The 10577-nt window shown below is 47.6% G+C and overlaps 1 protein-coding gene across 1 annotated transcript in view; it reads left to right on the forward strand.

Annotated features, from left to right (window-relative positions):
• The first annotated feature begins 977 nt into the window (after positions 1-977).
• The window catches only part of Farsa (phenylalanyl-tRNA synthetase subunit alpha), an 11215-nt gene continuing 1615 nt past the window's right edge, over positions 978-10577 (forward strand). Inside the window, exons 1-8 of the mRNA XM_031336868.1 lie at positions 978-1202; positions 4791-4928; positions 5014-5112; positions 5197-5315; positions 7044-7136; positions 7218-7346; positions 7424-7539; positions 10499-10573. Of these exons, the coding sequence (XP_031192728.1) occupies positions 1056-1202; positions 4791-4928; positions 5014-5112; positions 5197-5315; positions 7044-7136; positions 7218-7346; positions 7424-7539; positions 10499-10573 (916 nt within the window). The 5' untranslated portion in view covers positions 978-1055. The remainder of the gene's footprint in view (positions 1203-4790; positions 4929-5013; positions 5113-5196; positions 5316-7043; positions 7137-7217; positions 7347-7423; positions 7540-10498; positions 10574-10577) is intronic.

Here is a 10577-nt window from a genome sequence, read left to right on the forward strand (position 1 = left end):
CGGCAGAAGAGAAGATTTACATAGTATGTACATTATGAATTTTAGGGAGAACTTAAAAAACCTGAAGTACTCCATGCAGTCAGCAGGCCTTGCAACTGTCTTAAGTGAATCCCTCTTCCCTGAACATGTATGATCCCTAGTCAGATTCCTTTTGAAAATGTAAAAGAAATTAACATCTGCAGGGTGAGGCACTGGAAAGATGGCTCAGCTCTGAAGAGCACTTGTTAAGTGTTAAAAATTCCATGTGATCTGATGACCATCTTCTGACCTCCGAGGACACCATGCATACATGTAGAGCATAGACATATATACAGACAAGAAAAACCCTCACACTATAAACATAAAGTGAATAAATCTAAAAACAAAAACATCAACAGTATGGTCATGCCGAAGCTTACCACCCAGTGCCTTCTCCTTCTATCTGGGTAAGGATGGCAGTGATCTGAGCCTGGTAGTGGTGGCTGCATGAAAATTAGCCGGGAGAAACCGATAGAATTAATTTCAGTCAGGCCTTAGAGTGTTTGTCTGCAATCCTAGCACTTGGGAGTAGTAGGCAGGAGATGAGGAGGTCAAGGCTAGCCTCTGCTAAAGAAGGCCTGTCTCAAGATAAAAAACAAAAAGCTGGGCAGTGGTGGCTCATGCCTTTACTCCCAGCACTTGGGAGACAGAGGCAGGCGGATTTCTGAGTTTGAGGCCAGCCTGATCTACAGAGTGAGTTCCAAGACAGCCAGGACTACACAGAGAAACCTTGTCTGGAAAAACAAAAAAAGATATAAAACAAAAAACCCAAAATTACTTTTGCCCTTCAAGTCATCGTTTACCTTACTAGTTAACTAAAGGCCACTGGGGTCAAACTACATGCCGCATCCTGAATCTCTTAGGTACATTTGCGGCTCAACTGCCACACTTAAGATGGCGACGGCCAGCTTCCAAGTCGCCCTGTGCGCCACTTAAAAAATGGCGACGCACGCTCATCGCGACTTCCGGTTCCGGTTCTGGTTCCGGTCCCCTGGTCGTCCGGCGCCCTGCACACTCCTAGCACGCTGGGAGTAGCCATGGCGGATAATCCGGTTCTGGAGCTGTTGCTGCGGCGGCTGGAGGCGGCTGATGGCGGCCTGGACAGCGCGGAGTTGGCTTCGCAGCTGGGCGTGGAGCACCAGGCGGTGGTGGGCGCAGTGAAGAGCCTTCAAGCTCTGGGTGAGGTGAGTCCGGCGCGTGCTGCTGCTGCTGCTCGGCCTCGCTTTTGGACCTGAGCCCAATATTGCCGGAGAGGGAACAGGACATATAGGTGCACCGTGGGGTGAGCTGGTGGGAAGGGTGGAACAGTTTACGTCCCTCAAGCGACTAATTAAGGCGGAAACGCGGCACATGTTAGGGGTGTGACAAGACGAGTCGTTTCCCGGAAAGGGGTTGCAGTCTAGTGGGGAGCCACAAATGACCAGAGTGATGTGAAGGCTCAGAAAACCAGCTGTGACTGTTGACTTGGTGTTGAGAGGGAGGAAGGGAGTGAGGGAGCGAGCGAGCCGGGATCCGGTGGAGATGGAAACTGAGTCGAGTCCAATGGAGGAAAACGATGGCATTCAAGACATCAATGGCAGGGATTATAGTCCGCAGAGACCACCAGGACAGAATTACAGGACAGGTTCTGTAGGGTTCCTGTTTTCCCTTTCATCTTCATATTAGGGCCTCCTGCGTGCTAGGCAAAAGCTGCACCTCTGAAATATAGTTGCTGTCCTGGAAATTGCTGCCTGGCCCAGGCTGGCCTCCAATTTACAAAGATCTACGTACCTTCAGAGAGCTGGGATAAAAGGCTCGTGCCAATAATACCCGCCCGCCTTAGAATTGTTTTTTATGTATATATGTGTGCCCACCTGAGTTTATGTGCACCACGAGTTGGAGGAGACCAGAAGAGGTGGGAACTTAAGTTATAGATGGTTGTGAGCCTCCACGTAGGTTCTAGGACTTGAACCCGAACCCAGTTCCTCTGCAGGACTTAACTGCTCTTAAACCACTGAAGCACCTCTCCACCACACTTTGTACTTTTTTCTTTTTTAAATTTTTTGTAGGTTTTTACTGTTTTTGTTTTGTTTTTCAGACAGGGTCTCTTTACATAGCCCTGGATATTCTGTAACCCACTATGCAGGCCGGTCTAGCATCAGATTCACAGAGATCCACCTACCTCTGTCTCCCGAACGTTGGGATACTTTTTAACTTTGAAAGAGGCTCTCACTGTCCAGTCTGGCCTTGAACTTGCTGTGTATGAGTTCATGAGCTTTCCTTACCTCAGGTTCCCAACAGCTAAGGTTACAGGCTTTTACCATCATGCACAGCTTGCTTCGAGTGTCTTTATCTCCCGAGAATAATGGAGAACTATACCAGGATTTGTAGCCAGCCAGATTGTATTCTCTGTATTAGTTTTCAGGAGGAATGCCAGGCTAAACTGAGAGCTGGGGTGGGGACCTGAGGGACTGTAGCTGGCACATCCCCAAACTGGAGGGCATAGTGTCTGGTATGGGGAGGCTGGCGACCCAAGGTTCAGGGTGAGGAAGAGGAGCAGAGAGGAAGCCCCCACCCTTCCAGGATCGGCAAATGGACTGACTGTGAAGAAATGAAAGATGATGATGAGGGGTTTGTGGACCACTCAGGAAGCAAGAGCTATGAGGCCAGGGTCTGGGTTATTTATTCCTTGAGCACAAGTTCTGTACTCAGGATCAGCTCTGTTCTGTAGTCCTTGCCATAATCTTAGGACGCTGACATTGTTTTTAGGTCTTGCACATAAGACAGCTGGTGGTCAGCGTAGTGACCCGTAAAGTGTCACTAGTTGTACACACTACAGCCCTCAGTGTTGAGGACAGGTCAAGAATATGGTATAGGGGCTCATGACTTTCTTGATTTTTTTTTTTTATTCAACTAATTATTTAAAATAGACTTATTCTTTTCCTCCCCTGACCTTTACCATTAAGCCTTTAAATTCTAAACAAGTTAATGCATCTGTTTAGGAGTTAGAGTTGGGTGTGCTTTGGTATATTATAGAAAGGCCATTTTGTTCAAGCTTTTCTGTAAAATATAAAGGGAAGTGCTCTTTGCAGCCTGTGTATAAATGATGAAATACATGTGCAGTCAAGATACAAGATTAGGGGAAATGACTCAGTCAGAAAGAGCACTTGGCATAAGACTTGAAGTCAGGTCAGGTCCATGCACTCATTTAAAAGCATGGCCTCTCAAGGCCATTCACCTGGAGTTGTTGTGGAGACAGAAAGATTGTTAGGATGTGCTTGGTATCAGTGTGGATGAAAATGCTGAGTTCTAGGTTTTTCGAGAGACTCTCAAGAGAACAAGCAAACAGTGATAGAGTTTGAGTGGCTTCCTGTGGCCACCAAGCATGTGCACCTGTTCATACACATGTGCTTATACACTGCACACACAAGAAAGAGAAAAGGGGGGCTGGAGAGATGGCTCAGTGGTCAAGAGCACTGACTGCTTTTCTGAAGGACCTGAGTTTAAATCCCAGCAACCACATGGTGACTCACAACCTTCCGTAATGAGATCTGATGCCTTATTCTGGGATGTCAGAAGATAGCTACATACATTGTACTTACATATAATAAATAAATAAATAAATAAATAAATAAATAAATAAATAAATAAATCTTTAAAAAAAAAAAAGAAAGAGAAAAGGGGAGCACCAAGACTCGATTTGTGTTTCAGTGGCAGAGTGCTAGCATGCCCAGCGGCTAATTCGTCACTTAAAAAAAGAATTCCTCAGCTGGGCGGTGGTGGTGCACGCCTTTAATCCCAGCACTTGGGAGGCAGAGGCAGGCAGATTTCTGAGTTTGAGGCCAGCCTGGTCTACAGAGTGAGTTCCAGGACAGCCAGGGCTACACAGAGAAACCCTGTCTTGAAAAACCAAAAAAAAAACAAACCAAAAACACCAAAAGGTTGTCTATGGGGCTCAGTGATGAAGAACACTGGCTGCTCTTCCCTTCCAGCGCAGCTGGGTCTGGGTTCTAGCACCCACCTTTAGTCATGGCTCCAAGGGGTCTGAACTGTGATTGAAGGGGGCTTTGAGTTACTTATGTGGCCTCTCCAGGCACCTAAGTGTAGGTGGTGTCCATAAACTCATGCAAGCACACACACATAGAATTATTTCAGATAAGAACATTAGTATGCAATTGATAGTCCCAAAACATGAAAATGAGGCAGGAAGTTTACAGAGTTCCAGGGGTTTGACTCCCTCTTGGGATATATAGCAAAGCAAGTTCTTGAATGAAAACTGAGATAACATGCCCTCTCCCCCTGCCTTTCCTTCTCTCTTCTTCTCTCTCACTCACTTTTTCCCTCTTCCAGCCTCTGTCCTCTCTTCCCCAACCCTATGAAAAGTAGTAGAGTTGAGATGTAACACAGCTTTGTGACTGCTCTCTGAATTTAATTTATTTTTTAGATAGGGTCTCATTTTGTACCCCTGACTAGCCTGGTACTTGATAAGTGTACCAGGCTAGTTTTGAACTTCATAGAGATCCACCTGCTTCTGCCTCCCTACTACTGACATTAAAGGTGTTGATTTATTTTATGTGTGTGTGTGTGTGCGTGCACACACGTGAGTGCGAATGCTCCAGGAAGCTGGAGAAGTTAGAGTTAACAGGGTTAGCAGTGGCTGTGGGCCACCCTATGTGGTACAAGAGCAGTGCATGTCTTGACTTCTGAGGCTGTCTGTGAGTCTCTGGTCCAATGCTGTAGGGGGGTGGTGGTTTTGAACACCACATACCCATGTGCCATTCATTTCCCTGCAGGTCATTGAGGCTGAGCTTCGTTCTACCAAGTGCTGGGAGCTGACTACTGAGGGTGAGGAGATTGCCCGGGAGGGCAGCCATGAGGCCCGTGTGTTTAGAAGCATCCCTCTTGAGGGCCTGGTGCAAAGTGAGCTCATGGTAGGGCCCAGGGCTGGGGTCCAGGGAGGGAATGGGCTGCAAGTGGCCCTGGAATACAGCACTCATCACAATCCCACTTCCCTAGCGACTGCCCAGCGGCAAGGTGGGCTTCAGCAAGGCCATGTCCAACAAGTGGATCCGAGTGGACAAGAGTGCTGCTGATGGGCCCCGGGTGTTCCGAGTGGTGAGTCGAGGGAAATGGCCAGGCAAGCTGGAGACAAGGGTGAGTGGGGCAGACTTCAGCCCTCATTCCCTTGTCCTGTGGCAGGTGGACAGTATAGAGGATGAAGTGCAGAAGCGGTTGCAGCTGGTCCAGGCAGGCCAGGCTGAGAAGCTGGCTGAAAAGGAAAGGAATGAGCTCCGGAAGAGGAAACTGCTGACTGAAGTGTGAGTGGCTGCCACAGCTCGGCCCTTTTACCTGTGTGGTGCTGGGAGCCCATGCCCAGCTGCTGCTGTTGTCAGTCTTCACCAGAACCCTGTTTGTTACGCAGGATTTTTTACTGTGGTGGTTTGTTTGATTTCTTGGTTTTGAGACAGGGTTTTCCTATGTAGTCCTGGTTAGCCTAATGCTCAATATGTAGTTCAGGCTATCCTCAAATTTGCAGAGATCTTCCTGCCTCTGCCTTCCTATTGCTGGAGTGTGTGTGCTGGGCTCAGGCAGTCCTTCTGCCTTTGCTCTTGCTGTACCTGCTGCTGAGAACTGGCTTTCTGTAAACCTTCCAGGCAGTCAGCCAATGAAATTCCTGCTCATATGTCACTCAGGTGAGGCCACACTGAGGCAGACTAGATGCAGCTGAGATGGGTGATTGTGAGTTCCAGGCCAGCCTGGACTCCAGAGTGAAGCCTATTTCATAAAACCATTTAAGACCTGAGGATGTAGGGAAGAAGTCTTTGTTTTTGTTTTTTTGTTTTTGTTTTTGTTTTTTGAGACAGGGTTTCTCTGTGTAGCCCTGGCTGTCCTGGAACTCACTCTGTAGACCAGGCTGGCCTCGAACTCAGAAATCCACCTGCCTCTGCCTCCCAAATGCTGGGATTAAAGGTGTACGCCACCACTGCCCGGCTTTTGTTTTTTTGTTTTGTTTTGTTTTGTTTTTTTGTTTGTTTTGTTTTGATTTTTTTTGGATGTAGGGAAGTCTAGGCTCTGCAACTTGTTAGCTATGTAAACGTGGCCAACACACCTGGCCTTTCCCAGCTAAGCTTCTTTACTTATAAAATACCTTCTCAGGCTGGAGAGATGGGTCAGCTGTTAAAGGCTAGGCTCGAAGATCTTCACCCAAAATAGACTCTCAATACTTTGCTGATACCATGTCCTTCTACTTGAATGGACTTTGGTACAAATATTCTGTTTATAGAACAAATAAACATATGAACAGGTAGAAGGGTAGTGGCCTGATAAGAAAGTTTCAAATGGTGGTATCAGGAAGACAATAAATAATGCAGAATGAACAGGGAAAGATCAGGAGTTCAAGACCAGCCTGGGGTATATAAAACACCTAAAAAAAGCCTGGTCTACAAAGGGAGTAGTTCCAGGACAGTCAGGGCTAAACAGAGAAACCCTGTCTAGGGAAAAAAAAAACAAGACAAAACTGAAGGCCAGAAAAAAGCTCAGTGGCTAAAGGTTATTTGTTAAAGCTCTTGCTGCTCTAAACCACTGTGTTAGGTTCCTGGTGCCCATGTTGGACAGCTCGAAACTGTCTGCCACTTTAGCTCTAAGGCCTGTGTTCGGAACAGCTCCAGGGGATCTGATAAAGTTTTCTGGCCCTCGTAGGCACACCGGTGTTATGTGTTCACACAAACATACGACATGTACAATACACATAAATAAAAACAAAACTGGTGGTGTGGCTCAGTTCTGTAAGGTGTTTGCCTGGTACGCCCAAGGCCCTGGGCTTGATCTCTACCACCAGAGAGAGAAAAAGCAGCTGGACATGGTCATTTACCCTTAAATTCCAGCACAGGAAGCAGCAGAGACAGGTGGATCTGTGAGTTTAAGGCTAGTCTGGTCTAAAACATCAACAACAACCTAAAACCAGAGTGACTTCATAGTTGGTTCTGGGATTAGCATCTGTGGCTGTCAAGATTATAGCAACATCCCTTCTCTTCCGCTGTTCACAGGATCCTGAAAACCTACTGGATGAGCAAGGGCAGGGACTTCAGCACAAGTGTATCTAAGCAGGAGGCAGAGCTGAGCCCAGAGATGATCTCCAGGTAGGGTGGGGAGGGGGGAGAGGCTGTCGGGAAGGGTCGGGCAGCTCTCCTCATGTCTTTGCACCCTTAATCTCCCCACAGTGGCTCCTGGAGGGACCGACCCTTCAAACCCTACAACTTCTCTGCCCGTGGTGTGCTCCCAGATAGTGGCCACCTGCACCCCTTGCTCAAGGTCCGCTCCCAGTTCCGACAAATCTTCTTGGAGATGGGGTGAGCACAGAGCCTGGGATGGGGTTTGGAAGCTACCGGACCCAGGCCGGCAGGGCAGTCAGTCATGTCTCCTGCAGGTTCACTGAGATGCCTACGGACAATTTCATTGAGAGCTCTTTCTGGAACTTTGATGCCCTCTTCCAACCTCAGCAGCACCCAGCGCGTGACCAACATGATACTTTCTTCCTGCGAGGTGGGTAGCCTGGGAGCTTGGCCAGTGTGGTAGCAGAAGTCTCAAGTCTGGATAAAGCTTTAGGGAAGGGATATCGCATTTCATAACATGAGGTCTGCCCTCACTGTGGCCAGCAAGGCCCTGGCAGCTGGTCCCATCCTCCACTGCGATCTCTCTCCATTGTGCCTAGTCTCTGCTTTCTGAACTTGCCAGGCCTGCCTTGGGGGCTTTGTCGGCTTATGCCAGCCACCTAGAGCTCTTTTGTTTGGTTTTTATAGAGAAAAAGGGTTTCCCTGTGTGGCTTTTTTTTTTTTTAATTTAAGATTTTATTTATTTATTCTATGTATACAATGTAGTTGTCTTCAGACTCTCCAGAAGAGGAAGTCAGATCTCTCATTAAGGATGGTTGTGAACTACCATGTGGTTGCTGGGATTTGAACTTAGGACCTTAAGTCGGTGCTCTTAACCCCTAAGCCATCTCTCCAGCCCACTGTGTGGCCTTGACTAGTCTAGAGCTCATGTAGACCAGGCTGGCTTTGCACTCACAAGGATTTCCCTGCTCTGCTAAGGCTAGGCCTAAAGATATATGCATACAACAGAATATATTTTTATTTCATTTTCTTCAGAATTCTGTTGGCTGTCCTGAAAATCATTATGTAGACCAGGCTGGCCTCAGACTCACAAAGATCCACAGGCTTCTTCTGCCTCCGTAGTGTTTGTACTAAAGGCATGTGCCACCACACCTAGCATGTCCCGTGTTTGTTTTGTTTTGTTTTTTCCCCCTGGAGACAGGGTTTATCTGTAGCTCAGGCTGGCCTGGAAATCAGAGATTCACCCAACTCTGCCTCCACCTCCTGAGCACTGGGATAAAAGGCGTGCGTCATCACTGCCTGGCCTCTTGTCCAAGAATTTTAATGCCATCTAAGGGCTGGAGTGTAGCATATTGGAACCTGGATTCTATCTGTCCTTAGCATAAATAAATAAGTAAATAATCAAACTCCACTCTGGCTCTGTCCCTTCCCCCCTCGCTATCATGTAAATCCCCTTGGGTTTATTTGGGGCCAGAATCTTTTTCACTAAACTGAAGCATGTATGTGGGCTGGAGAAAAAGCTTAGCAGTTAGCACTTGCTGCTTTTGCACAGGACCCTAGTTTAGTTCCCAGCACCCATATTTGATGCTCACAACAGCCTTTAACTCCAGCTCCAAGGAATCTGCCATCTAGGGTCCTCAGGCACACAAGCTCATGTGCATACAACAGCACACAGACATAGGTGTAAACATAACTAAAAAGTAAAAGTAAACCATTAAATAGAAACCTGTTTTTCTTAGTTCTGGACATGGCCATCACTTCTACTTTTAACTTTTTTTTTTGTTTTTTTCACCTAGAATCCCCCACTGTAGCCCAGGCTGTCCTTGAGCTCATGTCCTCCTGCCTCAGCTCAGCTTTTGAAGTGCTAAGACCATCTTTCTTTGTTATTTTGTTTTGTTTTGTTGTTTTTCTCTCATTCTGTAGACCAGGCTGGCCTCGAACTCAGAAATCCGCCTGCCTCTGCCTCTCAAGTGCTTAAACAAGGGATTAAAGGTGTGCGTGTGCGCCACCACCGCCTGGTGGGTTGTTTTGTTTTAAGACAGGGTCCTTCTTTGTAGCCTAGGCTGGCCTACAAGTCACTATGTAGCCATGACTGATCTAAGTGTCTTTTGTTCTCCTGCCTCAGCCTCTAGAGTAATGGGATCACACGCGTGAGCTACCCTGTCTAGTTATTTGTCTTGTGTGCACGCACACGCTGCTTTTGCTGCTGCTAGGGATGGAATCCAGGATCCCCTTGCATGCTGGCAAGTTTTCTGTCCCTCGTCACAGGCCAGCCCCTATTTCACTATCCTTGATCTCTCTGAAATGAGTGACTTCTCAAACTGGTTGTCTTCTCTCCTCTAAAATGAGCAGATGAGCTCCCTAAGTGCCCATTGCCAGTTTAGTAGCAGCGATGTTGCTCTTGCCGTGGTGCCCAAACTTAGGAAACTGAGGCACAGAGAGAACATCATTTGCCTAAGGCTACCCAGCTGTTACATGCTAAAACTATGTTAACATTCCCAAAGAATTCATGTGTTTGAGGTGGATATGGTGGCTCTTTCCTGTCACCACTACTCAGGAGGCTGAGGGGAAAACTGTAAGTTCCAAAAGAAAAAAAATAAAAAAATGTTTTGCTCATTTGCTTCTGGGGGTGCATGCCAGTGGATGAACACTTGCCAAATCTGAGGAAGGCCCTGGGTTCCAGGAAGTATTGGGGAAAAGTCAAATACTTCTTGAGCAAGGCCTCCCTGAAGATCCTCCTAAATACTGTTACCAACTGAGTCATAGCCCTGAGTAGGATAGCAGTCCCTTGCCTCAGGGAGATCCACTTCCTGAGTAGATAGTTCCTGAAGAATCTGTGTAGTGAGACAGGGGTTAAAAATCACTGGAGATCCAGGCAGTGGTGGCACAGGCCTTTAATCCCAGCATTTGGGGGGCGGAGGCAGATGGATCTCTAAGTTCAAGGCCAGTCTGGTCTATTGAGTGAGCTTCAGGCCTACCAGAGCTACAGTCAGATCAAGTCTCAAAAAAAAAAAAAAAAGGCAAAGACAAGAAGTAAGGGAGAGAACTATCCGACTATATCTATATGACATAGCTAGAGATGGAGGCCAGTCCAAAGGTCCTGAGGCTGAAATGTCAGTTGGTGGCCCTGTGACTGCAGGTCATGGTCACATAGGAATGAGAGGAGACCAGAGCAGGAGGTGATATGTCAGAGCCAGAGGGAAACTTGGGCTTTCACACAGTGAAGAGGAAAGCAAGGGGAAGGGGATTCTGGGTGAAGAGGTCATCAACTGAGGAGTGTCAGGCCCTGCTGCCTGCTAGAGGACAGGAGTGTCCGTGGAGCCATACCTGACGTGCGGTGGCTTCTGAGAGGTGTTCATCGGCTGACCACATGACTCTGTCTTGTCTAGACCCAGCCGATGCCCTGCAGCTTCCAATGGACTATGTCCAGCGGGTGAAACGGACCCACTCCCAGGGTGGCTACGGCTC

This window comes from Mastomys coucha, unplaced genomic scaffold (assembly GCF_008632895.1).
Source record: "Mastomys coucha isolate ucsf_1 unplaced genomic scaffold, UCSF_Mcou_1 pScaffold22, whole genome shotgun sequence".
NCBI lineage: Eukaryota > Metazoa > Chordata > Mammalia > Rodentia > Muridae > Mastomys > Mastomys coucha.